Genomic DNA, 21,944 nt, shown 5'->3' on the forward strand with positions numbered 1-21,944 from the left:
AACAGTGAACAAATAGGCGCACTATTACTTTTTACTGTTTTTGAAAAACAACCCAATTACTGCTGGAATCCATGAATTAATTATTGAATGTTAAGATTCATTTCTAAGACAAGTTATTTAATTCTCTGGTTTTCATCCCAGCATACATTTATAAATGTTCTAATATATTTAGAAAAGTAATATTGATTTATTTCCTGTTGTGATTTTGCAGGTATGTATACCACAAATCAACCTGTTCAAGTATTTTGGGTTGTAGCTTTCCAAAATGTTTGGCAAATTCCCAACTAATGCTGGCCTAAGCCAAAATTATATGGCATACAGTTTAAGAATCTGGAATCTGCCCCAAAGTGTTGTAATAGTATGACTGCTGATGGCTCCTATATTAGAACCTAATTGTGAGAAGCTTAAAAACACACCTAATGGCATACTACTGCCCACTTTTGACAGTTTATATAAAAATGAATATATTGATTTTTCAAAGAAGCAGTAGATGAAATAATTTTGATAGTTCTCAGATCTCTTTGATGAACATCAAGATAATTTTTGCAGTTATGGGCTGCTTAATCAGGAAAAAGACTGCTGCTGATGGTGGTACACGTAGTCCTCATTTAGGACTGCAATTGACACTAGCAACTTGTTGTTAAGCAGAGCGTTTGCTAAGTGAAAATTATGTGACTGCAATTGTGCCTATGATTTCACTTCAGTTTTTCTCTGCTTCTTACTAATGAACATGGTTTTTTCCTCTTTTTCTTTGAGGACATCTTGGTATGCATGATTGAGCAAGTGAAATAGAAGCTACAAAGTTTGTTAATGTGAGGACTGTTTAGTAAGGTTTTTTTAAGCACCATCCTAATTTTGAATAATCACTAAGCAAAGACTATCTGTATACTCTTTTATATATAAAGAGTGTGGGTTACCTCTAGAAAGAGGTGCTAAAGATTTGTGCCTATGAGAAATTTGACTATGTCAGATATATAAATTCCCTTGAGATAATTTGTGTTGCATTTCTAATTGTCCAAACTAGTGGGAATCATTTCCAAGGTATCTGGAATATAATTATCCTTGGTTTAGATGATCCTTTAGCTAAATTAGTCAAACCTGGGACAAATTGAAAGATGTGCAATAAGAATTATTGGTAGTGCTAGCAGATTATTGCACTCAGATTTTCCTACCTGAAAAGACCAGAAATAATGTGTACTAGAATAATCTAGATCCATTATGGCGAACTTATGGCACGTGTGCCACAGGTGGCACATGGAGCCATATTTGCCAGCACACAAGTCACCAACATGTGTGTGCTGCCCATCTGATTTTTAGCCTTCCGGAAGGCCAGGGGAAGCTGTTTTCACCCTCCCCAGCTTCAGGAAAGCCTCCAGAGCCTGGAGAGGGTGAAAAACAAGCCCAATGGACTAACCGGAAGTTCAGAAATGATCCGTTCCCTGTTTCTGGAGGGCTTCCGGGTGCGGGGCAGGGGATGCAGTTTTTCAGGAAAGCCTCTGAAACCTAGGGAGGATGAAAACTCCCCCCCACACACACAGACACACATGAGTGAGGGGGCATGCGCAGATGGGCGGGACACATTGCATTGTGTGGGCATGCACACACATGCAATAGTGTGCACATGGACATTTTTGGCATGCCTTTACAAAAAGTTTCGCCATCACTGATCTAGATTCAGCTTGGTATATTGAACCAGAAAGTGTAACATGTATATGAATAGAACTGCGGAGTGTGTTAATCTGAGGCAAGAAACTTGAATCTGAGGCAAGGAACGTTCCTGAGCATACATGGTAGCTACCATACCATTCTTTCTTTAAATATATTACTAAGAAGTACAGACAATGGATTTAAAGCATGTTTGCCTGTTTCAAATGAAATTCCTGAGAGTGCATTTAATATTTGTCATGTTTAAGAACTATCTCTCACACAGATGGATTCCAGGCAGTATAAATAATATATTAAAAACTTTTAAAAAGTGCATAAAATTGAAAATTTTAAAACAAGGAAGAAATGTTAAGAATTAAGAGGCAGGGGAGGACTTTCCAGGTTGGGTTGCAACCAAACCCTATGGCTGCTTGTTCATTTACATGCCCCGAGCAAGGGCACAGAACTATGTTATTATGACGTTAGCAAACAAGGCAAACCAGCCCAGAACAATTCTTGATGCATTATAACAGTTGTTGCCAGGCTAATAGAGTAGCTAGTATATTTTATCTGCACTGGCCATTTCCAAAGAAACTGTATTTGTACTTGGGTTACATAAATGTGCCAAGTGGTATTCCCCCCCCCCCCCCCCCAAAAAAAAAGACAACAGACGCTTAGAATGTTTCTTTGGTATACTTTGGTATACTTTGATTAAAATATTAACTATCTATACTAAAATATCTTATTTTAAGAAGAATATTACAATGAACCTAAATCTCCACTTACTTTTCCCACCCTTTGTACACCTGGGCGGTTGCCATGCAAGATGAAGGTGTATCTTTTAAATTTAATGTTAATACCTTATTCTTTGAATTAAAGTGCTAAAAGCTAGTGTATACAACTCACAATATTATACAGCATTTTACCTGAAACAATTTTGCACGCCATTAATAAAGTTGCTGCAAAACGTTTCATCAGTTATTTTCCCCCAAGTAATGCTTATATATCATTTGCTAAACAAGCTTGGAAATGCCTTAGAGATTTGTTTGTGTCAAGGCCACATGTTTCTGTTTTACAAAGTTTCAAAATTTTTGTATCCTGAGCTCACTTGAGAGGTTGATTCCAGGTCTTAAGATGTGTTTATGGCCCAAAATATGATGATTATGGAGCTGAAGTGAAGAGTAATTTCAGCTAGGTATGTAAATTTTCTTCAGCTTTTTGTCTTAATTCTGAAATTTGCAGATTACTTATTTATATTTTGTCTCCTAAGTAAAATCTACACTGAAATTAGATCTGAGATATTGAATGAAATTACTTCCAGGAAAACACAGATAAGATTACAACTTCAAAATTGAAAATGCCTTAATTATGCAAAAAGAGCATTATGAATGACAAAATATATGACAAAAATCTGGAATAGGAAGATATTGAGGAAGAGAATAATTCACTTTATGAGGTTTTTGGAGAAAGGGTGACTGGTTCCGGTCCAGCTTAATTGAGAAAATAAGGGAACAGAGCAACCTTTATTTTCTTACTTATGTTTGCACACACTCGCACAAAAGTATCTTTAAAATTTGGCACTATTGGGGTGGGATGGGTGGGATTGTGCTCTTATTCAAACTAGCTCTGTCAAATTGGCACATGCCCTCTTAATGGGTATTTTAATATTTTTTTTATTGGAGGGAAAGAATTCCCAGGAGGAAATCCTCAGTGAATGGCAATCAGATTTGTCAGCCCTCATTAGAGGTCTCCCCCCCCCCCCCAAGCAACTGGCTCCCTTGTTTGGATCAATAACAATTAAACCAAAGAGCCATTCTTTTTAGGATAGTACTAATTCTAGTACATTTTAACTTACTTCCAACAGCCATTCTTGAAGGAGAATTCAGAAAAATCCCTTAAGGCAAAGGGGACATTGAAAGAATAGATGCATTTGTCCATTTTATAAAAATGCATGGCTACATTTTTTTATATCTTTCCTAATTACATTTTCAAGTCATTTGGGTTTATTGTGCAGGCAGTTTTTTGTAAAAAAAACCCACCTCATTAATCATATTGATTATTTGATTATTTATTATTTATTTATGCCTTGAATGTTTGATTGTTATCTTTAAAATCTAATTCTGATCACCAAACTTAATAAAAGACAGACTCACCATTTCCTTCATCAAGCTCATAGTAAAGAGCCACTCTTTCTCTTGGTAAGAATATAGCAGTGCATATATGGAAAGTATTAGCAACACCTGTTAAACAGTCAAGATGGAAAGGCCTTCAGAGAGAGGCCATACAAATAACAACATAGGAAGAGAAACACCTCTGTGCTATATCAGCAGAGGAAATAAATAGGTTGCTGAGCAGCATAGTAATAACCTGAAATATCAGCACCTGTCTTCCAGAGAACAGCCCTTATATCCAAGAGTTTGTTGTGAGATTTCAGCAAGGAAGAAGATCCTCAGTCTGGCTACTCAGGACAGGACAGGAAACAAGTGTGGTATTTTGTCTTCCAATTACAATACATCCGTGCCTAGGAAATTCAAGAGGGATCCTTTTGTTGGAAGTATTTTTCACTGTATGTTGAAATATCTAACATGTACAAAATAATTCAGTCTATGAACAATGTTTTTCATGGCAGTTTAGGATAGAGCAATACTTACAAATTTGATTGGATATCCTGTTTATAACTGGACATATTTCTTCATGTTGGATGAGTTGTTCTTATTACAAAGTCTTTACACAAATTCATTTCCTTTTTAAATGATTTTTGTAAATGATTTTAGTTTTTCTGAGATAGTTGAAATCATTCATATTTCCAAATGGTTTATTTGGAGCAAATAATGCTCAGGTTGTGTTACATTTGCACAGCCTTTGTTTAATTGTTTTAAAAAGCATTCCATCCTGAGTTGAACACAGGGAAATGGTCAAACCTGTTCCATGCTTCTGGAAAATCAATTAGTAAGGTACAGTTACAAATGGCAGCCTGCTTTAAAGTTATGGCAATAAAAACTTATATATAGACTATAGTATACTGTATGTAAATTGAAAGTCTTATTTGTTGTGTTATTAATTTAAACAATTTATAAGGCTTCCATCTTCCAAAACTGATCCTGGATGTTGTATAAAAATTAAAAGCAGGATAATGGATGTCTAAATTATAAGATAATTGCAGGTTTTAAATCTTGGTTCTTTTAGTCTGGCCATATCAATAGTGATATAAGTAGTATTGCCCTTCAGATTTTCTGATTTGTAGCAAAGGCAAGAGCAGCCAATAACTAGTTCTTCAATAAAGATTTATATTAAACATAAAAAGAGAAGCCAATGCTCTTGCTTCCATTATCTTGTTTGTGATTAAAGATCCTAGATTCTGGTGAGGATAATAAGCCCAGTGATTCTTGAAAAGCAGAAGTATAGTGTTTGTTTTCAGAGTGTAAGTCTAGAAACATAATGTATTCCTGAGTTAACATTTCTGAGCTGCAGGTGGAGACATAATGTTTGCTCTGTTTGCAACGGGAACTTGATATGTTGCCTGCAGGAGTAAAATGTGTCTAATCCCTCTATTGCAGCTCTTATACCTTGGAGGCAAGAACTTGATTTTAGCTAATTAGAACTTTGCTATATTAAAATTATTGAATTATACTGCTGACTTGCATTGTCTGGGTGGTAGAATATTTGGAACAATTTGTTTGAAAATCTGCTAACCAATTTTTTAGTATATTTTTTCCTCTATTTGATGTATCGATAATACCATCTGTTGCAAGCACACAATGTCACCATTATCACAACAGCAAAATATGTTGTATTCTCACAATATGTTGAACTTTGAAAAGCCCCAAGTTCTTTAATATGATTGAAACAAAACAGCTTAGGTAGAAATCCAAATTTCCTCTATAATGATTATCTGTTCTTCAGGTTTTCTACCCCATTTCCTTTTTATAAAACTTGTGTTCTGAAAAGAAAACTGAACTAGTAAAGCTGATATTTCAACAAATCAGAGATGAAATGGTACATGAGCTCTAACAGAGCAGTATTGTGCATATGACAATGGTGTTTAGATAGCTTTAGACAATAGCACCTTTTACTGAGATAACATATTGGCTTTAGTACTAGAACTGTTGCTCTGTGTTTCACAGAAATATATATTTTTTAAATTACTTTGTGATCAAATATTTCTCTCAAATGGCTAGGCATCTCTCCCTGAACTGCTCACTTACATTAATTGGTACATTTTTATCAGAAACAATCTTCAATCAAGGGCATATGAATATGTATTTCATCTAAAAAATAGTTTTGAATCAATCCTTTCCAAAGTTAGATTTTAGAGAAGAAGCCAGTTTAAGGGCAAAAAAGTAAAATGGGAACAGTTGTATCAAGAATAAAATTGAGTCTATCTTTGGCATTAAAACATTTTTGTGGCACTTCCAACTCTCTAGGATTATAATACACAACAATATTGTAGTTTGTGACTTTCACACTATTATTGGTGACTTGTTTATTTACAATATTTTTATCTTGCTTGTTTGCTTTTTATCTTGTCTGTAAAGGTCTCAAGTTATTCAATAAATTCTGCAAAGACAAACCCTTTTTTTGTACAGCCAATCATGTCCATGAATAAATCAGAATCTGATTAACTTTTGCATAAACAGTTTAGAAAATTGTTAAAGAAAAAAATTGGGACAGTTGATACCATTTTAACCATAATCAATTGTACATTATAAGCTATTTGGGGGTGTTACTTGGGACCCTGACATTATTGTTAAATAAACAGAACTGGTGGTATTATGTAGATCTTCAACATTTTTATGCTGGTCTCACATTTGGAATATGGAGATTTGCAAAATGGCTGTGGTAGAGGTGGCCAGCCAGAAAACACTCATTTATTGAAGAACAAACTTATAAGGTTGTTTCTCATCATAGAATAGAACTCTCCTAGAGAGCCATATAACTAGCTCTCTCCTCTAGAACAGAATATCCCTTTTGTTTTACACACACACCCCAAAAATTCTCAGACTAGCTAATACCTTGGATAAGATCCTTTTACACTCTTCACACGTAAATTCATGCTTGCATTCCTTTACAATACTATTTTTCTAGCAGTTGCTTGGATTATATGTGTTGCCTATCTCCGATCAAAAGCAATAATTTGATTACAGAATTATGGTAATAGCATACTAGAGTCATTGGTGGGTTTTAGGTTGACATTCTTTTCTTCAGATCAGATGGAATAGACCAAAATAATTATACAGCATGAAATCTACTTTGATTATATTACCATTTTAGAGAAGAAGCTTTTAAGTTTTTTGTCAGATATCTGACTCTTCATTAAATACCCTGAAATCATGTACAATATTCATTCTGATAATGATATTACGTTCATCTATACCAGGCATGTGAAACATGTGGCCTGCGAGCCAAATACAGCCCATTAAGACCATACCCACCCCATCCTACAAGGGCAAAACCAATCGATACGTCATGATATGGCCCACAATGCGACAGGGTTTGACACCCCTGATCTATACTTTAGGACAACCTTGATTTATGACAAGTTGCTTAATGGACCATTCAAAGTTCTGACAGACTTACATGAGGGTACAACCTAGATTAAAAATTGCAATGGTTGTCTCTCCCAATCATGTAACCACTCTCAACACTCAGCCCTCGCCACATTTACAGCTGCGGTCATGTGACTTTGTTTTATGGTTTTGTTGAAATCCTGTGTTTACTTTCAGTTTTCAGGAAAAAAAAATTCATAGCATGCCATGGATTTACTTAACGACCATGGCATTCACATAGATGCCAGAAAAAGGTCATAAAACCAAGTCAGACACATGACTGACCCATTTTATACCTGTCACCAGTTATGATCATGATAAACAGACTCCATTACAGTCGTAACTCAACGAGCTTTTACAGTGAAGTAGTATATGGATTATTTAATGAGCTAGGACATCAGATATATGTAATATTGGCTTATACTAATACTGTATAACTAGCTTTAGTATGTGCATTGTTAATTTTGTTTTAATTTTGTTACAGTAGCAGATAATACTGCCTGCTACAAGGAGTGGCCAATACTTGGTAGGAGAGGAGAAAAATTCAGAAAGATAGGTTAAAACAACAGGCAGAAACAAATAGAATGACATTTATTATTTCATGAGAAGTATAAAGTTATGGATTTAGGTAAGAAAAAGCATGTACAATTCTGGCTCAGGAGCACATCTGAAAAGGATTTGGATGTATTAGTAGATTTTACATTAAGGCAATAATGTCAAACACAGGAAATCAGGAGTCAAGGTGGTTCAAATGAACACAGGTTTATTGCATGCTGACACTCAACAAGAATCTGAACTAATGGTCAGATAGGTAGATAAGAATCAATGGAAATAACAATGGACTGAATTTAGATCTCTTGTGGGCACAAAGGTATTTGAGACTGATAACATGCTTTACCCCTCCCTTGGCCTCAACCTTGTTATATCCGTCATCCATTGCATAAATGTGTGTGCATACTAAGCCTCAATATTAAGAGTCTTGTTTTCTGATTATACGTGGTTGCATATTTATGTGTAACAATGGGTGGGGATTGATTAATTGATAAGATGGCATCAAGTTGTTTTCAACTCTTAGCAATTACATAAATATTTATGATCTGATAACCTGGTCCTTCAACTCTTGCTTTTGTAATAGTTTCCACTTGTTGCTGGTCATCCTTTTCTTTTCACTTTGCTAGCATAAGAGAGCTAGATCTTCTCCATAGTGGTGGAGGTAGCATCCGGGATGGGTTGATCTTCATCCACTCATTGCAAGGACTGGGTCTGGAAGAGTTGTTAAGCCACCGCCTTGTCGCTAGGTAGACCCAGCTTGGCAGACCCTCAGTCCCTCAATGAGGACGGATGCGTCTTAGTTCTCTCCCAGTCTACAAAGGAAAATTAGCTTAGAATTGGAATTGTGAGTAAACTGATTTCATCTAAATTGGATTGAATTGGACTTCTGCTTCATTGTGACGCTGGCTGGCTAATGTCCCTCGCAGGGACAGTGCATCCAGCGGGTCTATGCCTGTTAGCCCTTCAGGGCACAAAGGCTTTTGTGGAGGCTTGTGAGGCTTAAACTGCCCTTTTGTATCTCTCTACCAGCCGCTTGTCTTGCCGCCTCAGAGCGTGCTGCCGCCATACCTCCTTTCATCTCCTGCCTTGTCAATCTCTGCTATTCACTTCTACAGGCTTCCAATTGATCTCCCTTCGGGCTAATGCTCCACTGCTCCAGTCGAGTGGCGAACTGTGGCAGTGTAGGCAGCTATCCTTTCAATTCTAAGCCTTTTAGCTGCTGCGGAGCGACCCGAACTGCCAAAAGCCATCGGAGACCCTGTTGCAAGGTATAACGAAGAGATCCTTTCAGGAACGAGCCACCTGTTATCGTGCAGGCTCCAGGACCATTTAAAAAGGTCCATTCCTTGGACCAGCCACAGCAGTCTCAGGCCCAATTGTCTCCTGGGGATAGGCAGGGTAGGGAATCCTCCCTTAACCCTTTGTTTCCCATAGATGTTTCGGGCATCTGGGAACTGGCTCAAGAATCTCAAGCCTTATTGCCACCCAGGGATGACATGGTCCCACCCACTGTACAGTGCATGGAGGCAATTGCATCAACTTCGACAACATTCTGCCCTGACCAACCAGCCCTGTGCATGGCAAATTTCCAAGACATCATTGCCAGTGCTGTCACGAGATTGCGGCGGGATCCGAAATAATCGGCTGGTGTGCCCTCTGTGCCTCTGGAGCCCATCTCAACTGCAGGCACTTTGGTCCCTGAGGAGGAAGACCAGGACCACACCTCTGAATCAGAGGAGGGTGAAATCAAGGAGGCCGAGCTATCTGAAGATGAGGGCAGGGAGCCTGACCAAAAGGTTTCTTCTGGCCTTTCCCCCCAGCCCTGTTCCCGTCATTGTTCTATAAGGTTGAAACAGCCTCAAAGATTGGAACTCAGCCGGTGGCAACCACACCTCGACCGGTGGCAGTTTCTGCAGAAACCTTGTTTTCAGAACAGGCCCAGCCATCTGAAACTTGCCTTTTCAGCGGAGACTCTTAAGCTGTTCCTTGGCCAAGGTACGCATCTCGGCGGAGGTCTCTTGCTCCCTCATGTAGTGAATGTCCCAGGCCATCATCAAGAGTCAACAATTCAAGGACCAGAAATCATTCACTGTTGCTATGGATGCCAGATTATTCGGCTTGGGGCCCACCTCCAGGCGCAAATAGCACAGGGTCAGTGGGACCAGGTGGATCGCACCCACAATATCAGGTTGTAGTTGCGAGCGGTTCACCTGGCTCTCCGCCACTTCCTCCCATCAGTGGTGGGCAAACATGTTCTTGTGCTAATGGACAATGGATCAGCCAAGGCTCACATAAACCCCCGGGGGGAACCAGGTCACGCTCCCTCATGGATGAGGCCATGAAACTAGGACTTTGGGCTGAGAGGAACTTGCTCTCTCTGACTGAGGAGCACATCTCGGGGGTGGCGAATGTGCAGACAGATTGGCTCAGCCGCGAGGTTGTGGACAATGCTGAATGGCGCCTGCGCCCATCAATCTTCCAGGACATTGTGGACCAATTCGGTATGCCGGTGATCAATCTCTTTACCACCCCCAACAATACACAGCTCCCACAGTTCTTCTCTCGGTTCCCAGCACGGTGGTCGGAGGGGGTGGATGCTCTACACCAGTGGTCCCCAACCCCCGGTCCGCGGACCGGTGCCGGGCCGTGGAGTACCTGGCACCGGGCCGCGCAGCGGCCGGGGGCCATGATCGCTGCAGCGGCCGGGGGCCATGATCCCTGCTGCCTCTTCACCCACACGCGCAGCCTGAGATCAACCCCGGGACTCGAACCCGAGAGCCGCCTCTCCGGTCCAAACCCCACTCCCACCCCGGCCGCCCGCCCGGCCGCCTTGGTAGCCCGTGGAGACGGAGCGCGTTCGGTTCGCCGCTACCTGGGGGCGCCGTCCCCATGACGTCACCGCGGAGTCCTCGCCTCCTTCCCTGGCGAGGCTTTCTCCCCGCCAGCCAATCAGAGGCCAGTCCCCGGGCAAGCGGGGACAAGTTGCTGGCCGGTCGAAGCAGAAGCGGGAGATTGGAGGGGGGGGAGAGAGAGCGAAAGAGCGAGAGAGCGAGCGCTGGGCGGGTGGCAGTGCGTTCCACAGCGGACTAGGTCCGCCGTGGGCTGCCAACCCCCCCCCCCACACACACACACGTACACACACTGCCTCTCTGGCAATTGGCTGCCCAGGAAGGGAGCGGGGAGCTTTCACAGATAGGAACGTGATGGGGTTTGTTTTCTTCCCCCACTCCTGAGCCCTTTTTTTTTTTTTTGGCTTGCCTTCTGGGGTCTCCGCCGTGGAGCAGCCGAGGTCAGATGGGGAGGCGGAGAGAGAGAGAGAGAGAGAGAGAGAGATGGGTGGGTGGCAGCTGTCTGTGAAACATCTTCCCCTCCCCACCTCCTGGGCAGCCAATTGCCAGAGAGGCACGGTGGGGGTGGTGGGGGTGGAAGGAAATAAAAAGAGAAGTTGCCCTTTCATTTTGCAATCTCTCTCTACGACCTTGTTTCATTCTCTTCCCTTTTGTTTCGTCCTCATTTCTCAATCTCAGCAACTTTAACACTTTTGGACTTCAACTCCCCAAATTGCCCAGCCAGCTAGAATAGATAGATAGATGGTGGATAGGTGATTGATAGATAGAGAGGGATGGATGGATGGATGGATGGATGGATAAATAGATAAATAGATAGATAGATGATAGATAGATAGAGGATATATACACATACACGCATACACACATACATACACAGAGAGAGACAGAGACAGAGACAGACATGGATGGATAGATATCACCGAAGTGAGTACACCCCCTCACATTTTATCAATATTTAAGTATATCTTGCAGCAGTTTAGACATTAATGGCTGGGGGCCATGATCGCTGCAGAACAACGCCTCCCCACCCCTGCGCGCGCTCAGCGGGCCACGGTAAAATTATCAAAGGCTGACTGGTCCGCGGCGATAAAAAGGTTGGGGACCACTGCTCTACACTGCAATTGCCATCCGGCCTCCTATATGCCTTTCCCCCACTGCCTCTTCTGCCATGAGTCATCCAGAAGTTCATTGGGGAGAGGGCCGAGGTCGTGTTGGTCGCGCCCCACTGGCCAGGCAGGACTTGGTTCGCCGACCTGCGGACTCTTTCGGTGGACAGGCCCTGGAGGATTTCTCAGGACAGGATCTCCCTCAGCCAGGGGTCACTGGAACATCCGGACCCTCAGTGGTTCCAGTTGGCCGCCTGGCGCTTGAGCGGAGCATCCTAAGAGAGGACAGCTACTCCTCCAGGGTCATACAGACGATTCAGGCTGCAAGGCAGCCGTCCACCGAATGTATCTACGACTCCACTTGGCGATCATTCTGTTCCTGGTGTGCCGGTAAGACATTAGACCCTACCAAGGCCACAATCCCCCAAGTTCTTGATGTCTTTCAGGATGGCCTGGATAAAGGGTTGGCTCCCAACACCATCCAGAGAAAGTTGGCAGCCATTTCCTTTGTTTTGACTTGTGGGTGTTCCCCTTTATTGTCACAGATGCCCATGTTCAATCTTAAGCCACCCGCGGTGCACAGATACCCCTCCTGGGACTTACCCAAAGTTCTTGATGCTCTTAGTAAGACTCCCTTTGAGCCACTGTGGACGGTTTCTCTCAGGTTCCTAACCTTAAAAAGGTGTCCTTTCTGGTGGCCATCACCTCCACAAGGAGGATTTCAAAGCTGCAGGCACTCTCTGTGAGGGAGGACCTCTGCATCTTTCACCAGGACCGCGTAGTATTACGGCTGGACCCCTCCATACCCAAGTTGTGCTCCTGTTTCCACCAAGCTCAGGAGCTCATTTTACCAAATTTCTGTGCTCAATCTAATCATCCCTTAGAACAGAGGTGGCACACCTTGAATGTGAGGAGGGCTCTCAATAGCTATTTGAAAAGGTCATTACCCTTTCGGATATCTGAGTCACTTTTTGTGTCCTTCCAGCCTTCATCCTTAGGCAAGAGAATCACTTCTTCTACCATAGGTAGATGGCTAAGGCCCTGCATTGCTTTGGCATACCAGTCCCAGTCTACACCACTGCCAGGGAGGTTAACCGCACATTGTACAAGGAATGCAGTTACCTCGGCGTCCTGGGTGGCACAGGCCTCTTTGTAGGAGATCTGTAGAGCAGCCACTAGGGCTACCCCGTCGTCCTTTATAAAGAATTATAAGTTGGACTCCTTCGCGTCCGCAGACACAGCCTTCGGCCGCAGGATGCTCCAATCTGTCATTAGAACTCAGGCATTGTCAAACTGGTCATAATTCCTTCCCAGGGGACACCTCCAGCTTTGTACATCCCATCCTGGATGCTACCTCCACCACTATGGAGAAAGGGTGTTGGTTCTTACCTGAGATGCCTGTTCTCATAGGATGGAGGTAGCATCCAGCCCCTCCCAGAATGGATCGGTTCCCTCCTTTTCCTAGTAACTTTTTTCTTTGGTGCCTGCTTGATTTATGTGACTGACTTCTCCATTAGATACTGCTTCAGGACTGTTTTTTTCCCCCAATACAATTGAATGGACTGTTACTATTCATTATCCTAGAGGAAGATGACGCATTGAGTCTGGACTTCCTTTGTCAAAAGCTGGGTCTGCCTAGCGACAAGGACGTGGCTTAACAACTCTTCCAGACTCAGTCTGCGGAATGAGTGGATGAAGGTCAACCCATCCTGGATGCTATCTCCACTCTATGAGAACAGGCGACTCAGTTAAGAACCAATGCCCTTTTACATAATGTGTTCAAGAAAGGACAATTTGAGCTTGATTATTTGTGCCTAGAGTGAGAACTGTTGGCTGATTTGTCCAATGTTCCATTGGTTTGTTTTCTTGGCTGTACACAGTATTCTCAGAAGTCTTCTCCACACCAAAGTTCAAAGCTGTCAGTACTTTGAGATATCTTGCTTTTTCAAAGTCCAACTTGACTGCTTGTTCCTTTAGTATTGATGGTTGATCCTAAAAGGTAGAAGCTACCAACCTCTTAATCTTCATTGCCAATTCTAAGGCTGGTTTCTATACCAGTTCTTATTTGGTGGTCTCTATAATTAATTTTAGTCCCATTTTTTCAGTTAGTACTGTCTTGCAGACATGTGATCACCATTTCACATGTGATCACCACCATAAAGGTGGCAACCTTACCTGCCAAGTTTCCACAAGCAAAGACAATGGGGAAGCTGGCAGGGAAGGTTGCAAGTTGTTTCTGTAAGTCAGAGATGTCAAAATGTCAAACTGGCGGCCCACAGGCCAGTCACACACAGGCCACACACACCCCAGCTCCCCAAAGGGACAGTTTTTGCAAAACGTCATATGACGGCAACGTGATGCTGCAAGTTTGAAACGTGTGTTGTAGTCAACCCTATAACTTTATCTCCTGGGGAGCCTGGCTAAGAAGTACAAGTTTCCATGGATCTCATAGTCCATAATATGAACCCACCCACAGCTTCCTGCCCAGCGTGCCTTCCTGCAGCTTGTACCACAGCAGCCACTAGCACATCCTCTCACACAGCAGCCACCTCCTGCTGGAACCTAAAATTCTTGACTTATTCATGAATACATTTAACAATGGAAGTGGCAAACATTTATAGGCTGGTCTCTCCTTCATTTTGGTTTCCTAAGCTATATAATCCAACTACATTTTCCTCATTAATATTTCTGACCTTTGCATCCCAGTATCTAATCACAAACAGCGCATCTTACTTGGATATCCTGTTGATTTTATGTTGAACTTAATCATAAAACTCATTCTGCATTGTGGTTAGAGCATTAACTTGAACCACTGATATATTAAATGGTTGTCCACTGTCTAATAATAATCTTGGGTCATTGATTGTATTGTAGCTAACAAATGTCCTCTTCCTAACTATAAAAGCAATACTGTTTCTTCTTTATTTTTCATATACTGAGTAATAAATAATGTGGTCTTCTGGAAAAGTGCTTGATCTTAAACCATCTAAATTTGCAGATGCCTAATATGTTGTATTTCATCTTTTACTGTGTAGAGCTTTTCCATATTCATACCTCTTACATTTTATATTCTTGCTAATAATTTTTGCACGCCATACTCTTCCTGTATGGCAACAATAACTAGACATCCCAAAAGTTTTAATTCAACCACTTATAAACACAAATAATACTTCAAAAGGCTTTCAGCTCTTGCTCAGTAGCATGGTGAGTGCCACCCAACTTGAGGGGCCCATCATCTGGTGCTATGTTGTCAGTCATTTATATTTCCTGCCTTAGGGTTCTCTTTGTAAAAATATAAGAATGGCATACACAATAAGTCATGGCTTTCTCCCATGCAGTATGAATTGATGTTTTTGCACTTAAGTGATCGTCTTCCTCCAGCATCTTTGTATATTGCTGCTGCCCATTATAGGTGTCTGTTTAGTTTGGCTGAGTAGATGGGATGACCTTTATTTCTAGGGTGAGCCTGGTAACAATATATACAATTAGCATGGATTCCATATTACCCAGTGAAAAGATTCTGATTGTTGGCTTAGTGACATATAATTCTTCTGTGTGAAAGCTATATGCAGATATTGTGTTTCCCCGAAAATAAGACAGGGTCTTATTTTTTACCCACAAAATATGGCTTGGGCCTTATTCTGAGAGGAGGGTTTATTGTTTTGGGGCTGCCGGGCGACTGCTCTCTTGCGAAGGGGCTCCTAAAGAGCCGGGCACAGCCTCATGGGCGAATGGCTGTGTTGCACTGTCGCAGCAGCACAACACAACAGCCATGAAGCGACTATGCTCATGAGCAGCCACCCGGAAGACCCCCTTTACAGCCGGGCACAGTGCCATTCACTGACCTAGGGGTATTGCCAAGCCGCGTGAGCGCCTGTTTGCCGCCGCCTGGCTCCCATGGCTTCGTGCTGGAGAGGGGGGGTTGTGCGAGTGGCTGTTCCGCTCTCGCGCCTCCCAGCCTCACGATGCCCTGGCCGAGCTCTCCCTGCAGAACCAGGGCACCTCTGCTGCGGTGACTGCCATCCCAGCATGGCTTTTTTGACAGCTTCCAAACCAAGTTTTCCAGCAATGGCTGCTCTGGGCGTACGCTCTGTGGTTGTACGCTTTGCCGGCAGCTGGCCCACAACCATAGAGCGTACGCCCAGAGTGGCAAACACAACTGTTCACCTCTGAGGCTGTGCCCGCTCTTTGGGAGCCCGCTTGCAAGAGAGCGGCCGCCCGGCAACTCCCCTCTTCAGCTGGGCACAGCGCTGCTCACCAACCTAGCGGTATCCCAAAGGCGCCAAGCAACATGATCACCTTTGCCTCACCCCCGGTTCCCGCGGCTTGGCACCTCTGGGATACCGCTAGGTTGGTGAGCGGCGCTCTGCCTGGACAGAGGTGGGGGGTTGTCCAGGGGGCTTATTTACAGGGGAAGGCTTATATTTTTGCCCACCAGAAAAATGTGGCATGGCCTTATTATGAGAACATGTCGTATTTTCGGGGAAACACGGTGGTCCTCAACTTATAATCACAATTGAACACAGAAGTTTGATTATACAATGTTGTCATCAAAATCACATATGGTCAGATTCAATTTTATGATCATTTTTATGATGGTTATTAAGCAAATTGCCATAGTAAAGTGCATAACACTGTTATTAAATGTATCATATGGTTGTAAGTCTGAAGTGTATAAAACCCTAAGGGATTTAAGCAAGGTAAGGAAACAGATCCCTGTGCTATACTTCTCCCAACATCAGAATTTAGAGTATCATTGTTTTTCACCCAGTTCATAAATTTCCTTAATAGACTGGAGTTTCTACTAAGAGTTGCCTGATACCGAAATAGGAAGAAGATTTACTGGTTTTAACAAAATCCCACTCTTTTATGGGAGTGGTAGCTTAATTAAAGTGATAGTGATGAGACACATGAGGACCTATTTTAGTATCAATTAACAGGACCTGCATTTTACAAGGATTCCAGCAACTTTTCTCCTGCAAATATACAATGCAAAGCTCTTTGATAATACAAGTAGAATGTTCAAGTACGCTTAGTACCAGAAATAACAGATTTAGATTCTCAAATGGAGCTCAGCTAAGATTGACCTTTACTTGATCACAAACACACATTTTTAAAATTCATGTTTTAAGAACTTTTGTTAAGAGCCTAGATCTCATTAAATTCTGAATTGTGTCTGTCACTGTTAATGTTTCTTAATAGTTCATTCTCTTGACCAATAAATTTTGTGAGGAAGTTCTTACTGTCATTGTTTACAAGATTTCCTCTCCTTTGCTGTATTCTCCTGCTGCTTTAAAGTTATATCTATGAACAAGACATTTATAAAACCCTGGTATCTTGGCAGTAGATTGTAAGAGAGGTGCAGCAAGGTAAAAAGTGAGATATGCCTGTGCTATGCTTCTCCCACTTCCATCTCTGACCAGTTATAAGTGTTAGCTGCAAAACAAAAAGCTATTTCCAAATGTAAAGATAACACCTAGATACCCACATTTGCTTTTGCAAAAGGGATGGAAGCCTACAACAAAGACATGAAGGAGCAGCAGAAAGGCAAATCACTGAGACTGAAAAAATAGCGGGTGAAGGAAAAAGCAAAGGGAATGAAATGGTGAAGACATATAGGCAGTCCTCTACTTAAGAACAATTCATTGGTCGTTCAAAGTTACAGCTGCTTGGCAGCTGACAGCTGCAGTGTCAGTGTGATCTCCTTTTGCAACCTTCTGACAAGCAAAATCAATGGGGAAGCCAGATTCATTTAACTGTATTACTATAACTTAACAACTGCAGCAGTTCACTTATCAACTGTAGCAATGAAGATTGTTAAATGGGGCAAACTTATTAAACTTAGTAAGCTTAGACAAAACACAAAAGTGTCTCAATTAGCAACAGAAATGTTCGGCTCAATTGGCATCATACATTGAGGACTACCTGTACACTGTTGGAAACTAAAGAAATGAAGTGGCAAGGTATTAGGGGAGGAGGAGGAGGAGGGGAGAGGACAAATTGGAGAAGGGGTGTCAAACTCAATTTTATTGAGGGCTGCATCAGGACTTGGGTTGACCTCAGATGCTGGGTGGGTGTGGCTGTCTAGTGCAGGCCGGATCAGACTACATTGCGGTCCAAATCTAGCATGCAGCAGAGGTGGTATTCATCTGGTTCACACCAGTTTGCACAAACCGGTGGTGCCCATTTCCCCAAGGTCGGAGAACTGGTAGTAGTGGCCGGTGGCCATGCCCCTGAACTGCTCCCCTGGCCTGTCCCTGCTCGCTCACCCCAGCTGCCCGGTCGCCACTTGCTCACCCCGCCTGCTTGACGCTCGCCCCACCCATCTGTGCCCTATATATGCCTTTGCCACACGGGCCAGCCTCCACATGGCTCAGCCCACAGCTATGCGCTTCACCAGTCGCCTCTGCACCTCGCCCGCTCTGCTCAGCTCACCAAAGCTAAGTAAGCACCACTGGATCAGGGGATGGGGCCCCAGGGATGTGCCATGCCCTGAGGCCCCTGAGTTGCCACACTCTCGCTGCCTTCCGGCAGGCCTGGGGCTGTTGACTTCATGAACGAGGTCCAGCCCCACCCAGATTGAGTGTATGGTGTGTTGTTTTTAAATTGTTTCTCTTTTTCTATTTTTAACACTTTATTTTAATCTTGTTTTTGTAAGCCGCCCGGAGTCCTATGGGATTGGGCAGCATATAAATTTATTAAAAGTTAAGTTAAGCCTGCCTAGGCTGCGAATGTGTCATTCCCTGGCTCTGGTTTTGCCCCAAAACCACTGCCCTCTTGCTCCGCTCTCCCTAGGCCTTAGTGCTGCTTCCTCCCCCCCGCCTCTTTCAGCAGCTTACCTTCCTTGGTGGCTGGTCAAGAGTCTGGAAGGCAAGCTGAAACCCCCAGTCAGCAGCTGCTGCTGGGAAGCAGCAGGCTGGCAAAGAAGCCTCTCACCGCCACCTTTTTGAGAGCCAGCTGGGAGGCTGCCAGTCAGCCGCTTCCTGCAGGCCGCCAAAAAATCCTCCAGTCAGCAAAAAAGCTGTTGCTGTCACCGCCATGTTCTTTGTGCAGGTGCAACCCTTGGAAATGCGAAGAACATGATGGCAATGGCAGCAGCTTTTTCGCTGACTGGAAGATTTTTTGACAGCCTGCAGGAAGCGGAGGAGGCTTGGAGGCTTCTTTCCCTGCCAGCCACTTCCCCCAGACAGCTAAAGATAAGCCAAGGGAAAGAGCCCATTTAGAATAAGTGGATCTTGATTGGAGAAAGAACTGCTACTTGCTGAATAAACATAGTTTAGGTTCAATTGCTACATTGAAAAGAAATAGAAAGCTACTGCCTTTTATCAATTGCTATACTTACTTGAGTATAAACAGTTCCTTTCTACACAAAACTTTTACCTATGATTGTGGTTGCTTTGAAACTTTTTTTCAAAAGAAAATTGCATTAGTACTTTGTCCAGAGAGTCTCAGTAGTATGTCTCCAGTTACATGATGGTTGTATATCTGAAACAGCACACACACACACACATTTGCCAATATAACAAGACAATTTTGAGTGACACTCATGGGTGGCTATATTGCTGATGAATCAAATGTGATTAGATATTTTCTATGAACACCGTAATATTGTGTTTCTTCCTGCTATATGCTAAATCAATTCTAAGCATTAAGCCACATTCATGTAATGCTAGATGATGAGTAAACTAGCCAGTTATTATTTTTTTATTAGTTATCATTTTGGGTGATATTTTCTCCAATTTTGCCAGCTATTATATATATTAAGTAATTTTTTAAAAAAATTAATGGTTGGGAGTTTTTTTAGCTTGTATTTCTTAATTTAGTATTTTATGCAGTGCTTTTTTCAGTTAATAGGTAAGGATTTTAAGGGTTGTTATTTTAATTTACATTTATACTTTTTCAGTTTAAGCTTTATTATATATAGATACATAATCTTTGTAATATTTAAAGAAAACAGAAAGCAAAATGTCTGATTTATTTCACTTACATTAGAGAGGATTTGATATACTTTAGCAATGAAATTTGGTATCTAATCCTGTGAAAACTGAGCACATAAATTTGACAGACAGCATGGATGCAGGCCAGAACTTACTATTAAATTCTCTTCAGGTCATAATGGTATCTATCCCGGAATACTATGAAGGCAAGAATGTCCTCCTCACTGGTGCTACCGGTTTCATGGGAAAAGTTCTTCTAGAAAAGCTACTACGTTCGTGTCCAAAGATAAAGGCAATATATGTTTTGGTGAGATATAAATCAGGAAAGACATCTCAAGAAAGAGTAGAAGAAATGATCACCTGCAAGGTATGATTTCAGAAGACATGTTTAGTAAAAATGTTTAGGATTTTTGAAGTGTGTTTTGCCTAAAAATGAGGGAATACTTATGTTGGAGTAATGTTTTACTACATGACTGTATAGTAACATTTTTTATCATTAACATAAACCTACAAAAGGTTGAGTTTATTTAGAAGCTATCTTGCTTTCTTGCCAAAACTTTTGTCATTCTTGAATGTCAAACATTTCTTTTTAACCTACTGGTGTCAGACTATGAACACATTCTGGTGGAGGAGAGGCAATATGCAGAAACAGTGAATAAATGATTCACTGTTCCTGCAGAAAAATCTCCATGAAGATCTGAAAACACAAGGACATGTCAAAGATGGAAAGACAGAGGTGGGTGATCAAAGAAGAATACATATAGGATTCCTGAAAAATGTCAGGAAGTTACAAATTCAGAATGAGTTGAGCTTGAATGTGAAAACAATAAAAGACTTATTTATATGTCTTCAAATAAATGGAGAAACAATATAAGATGTTTAGTAGTTATAGCAAAAGAGTAGCATAACAAAGAAAAGATAGAACTACTCTTCTCCTGTTTGACTTACTCAGTGATGAGGATATGTGATATACCATACTAGTAGAGATTAGACAACCATTTGTCTGAAATAGTATGGAGCAGGAGGTTGGACTAGAAGAGCTCCACGTCCCTTCCAACTGTTATTCTGTTAAATGTGAAATACTGACTGAAGAAGTGTGAGTTGAACTTGAGAAGATAATAGTGTGGATTCCTACTGACTTTACATGAAATCAGACTTTCAGTAACATTGTATGATAGTGAAGAAACTTGTTGATGGTCTGGATTGAATTTCTTTCATTTGAGAAGTCTGGTGACTACCAAATGACAGAGAATGTTTCTCTATTCCCCCCACCCTCCAAAAAAAGAAGAAGAAGAAGAAGAAGAAAAAGAGAAAGAAAGATCCAGGGAATTCAGATCAATCTGACAAAGCCTAGGAAGATTCTGGAACAGATTGTAAAAGCTTGTAAAGCGCCTTGAAAATAATAGAGCTATTATCAGCATAATTTTGTCAAAAACAAGTCTTGCCAAACTAATCTTAACTCATTAGTAGAAGATATAAATATTATTCATGTAAGGTACTTTACTTTAGCAAAGGATTTAACTAAGTAAGCTAAAACATTCTATCAATATAGTTAAATTTGGGCTGGTCAATATACCTAATGCATTAGGTGGCTTGAAATGATACTAAAATAATGCTTATCAGTGGCTTTTTATTGGTCTAAAATGAATTCAGTGTCACAGGAGTCTGGAGCTAGAAATTTTCAAATTTGTTATTAATGATTTGAATGTACCCCTAATTAAAGCATTACAGGGTTATTAAAAAAGGAGTTATGAATGATTTAAGTGAAAAGGTGGAAAAACATTTTGTAAAATTTGCCAATGGTACTAAATTTTACACTTCTATATTCAACAAAATCTGAAGTGATCTTAACAGGATATTAGACAATTTAACTGAAAATTCAATTTTCCATGAGCACTGCTCTGGAGAGTCCAAGCGTGGGTTAAATGCATCCAATCTGCCCAGCACTGAATTGAAACTTTAAGCCATGCCTCTGGTGCTAACCATCCTCAGTTTTTTTTCAATTCAGTATGCCCAGTGGACGCACTTAGAGTTTCTCTTCATCCCTACAGATTGCTTGGACTCTCCTATTTGAATTATATATCTTTTTCTTCAGTTTGGTGAGCAGGCTTGGTGAGCAAATTTGTGTCCTTCCCCTTTAATTGGCAAGAAGATCACATTTCAGGGGTGTCCTGGACTCTCCCGGGCGCCGCAGGGCTACAGGGAGCTGTTGAGAGAGGCGCATTGGTCGGAGTGCCGACTCCAGCGTGATTGAAGCAGTCCTGCTGCAATCAGGCTCCCCGCTGAGGTCTCTGCTGCCGCCGTCCGCAC

At 41.8% G+C, this 21,944-nt stretch overlaps 1 protein-coding gene across 4 annotated transcripts in view; it reads left to right on the forward strand.

The window, feature by feature from the left end:
- Nucleotides 1-21,944, forward strand: part of FAR1 (fatty acyl-CoA reductase 1) — a 74,566-nt gene that overhangs the window by 12,850 nt on the left and 39,772 nt on the right. For all 4 annotated transcript variants that reach the window (XM_087718297.1, XM_014068051.2, XM_014068052.2 and 1 more), the window contains exon 2: nucleotides 19,807-20,001. In XM_087718297.1, the coding sequence (XP_087574423.1) occupies nucleotides 19,813-20,001 (189 nt within the window). In that variant the 5' untranslated portion in view covers nucleotides 19,807-19,812. The remainder of the gene's footprint in view (nucleotides 1-19,806; nucleotides 20,002-21,944) is intronic.

Source organism: Thamnophis sirtalis, unplaced genomic scaffold (assembly GCF_051295495.1).
Source record: "Thamnophis sirtalis isolate CommonGarterSnake01/CBP01778 unplaced genomic scaffold, rThaSir2_p1.2 scaffold_1, whole genome shotgun sequence".
NCBI lineage: Eukaryota > Metazoa > Chordata > Lepidosauria > Squamata > Natricidae > Thamnophis > Thamnophis sirtalis.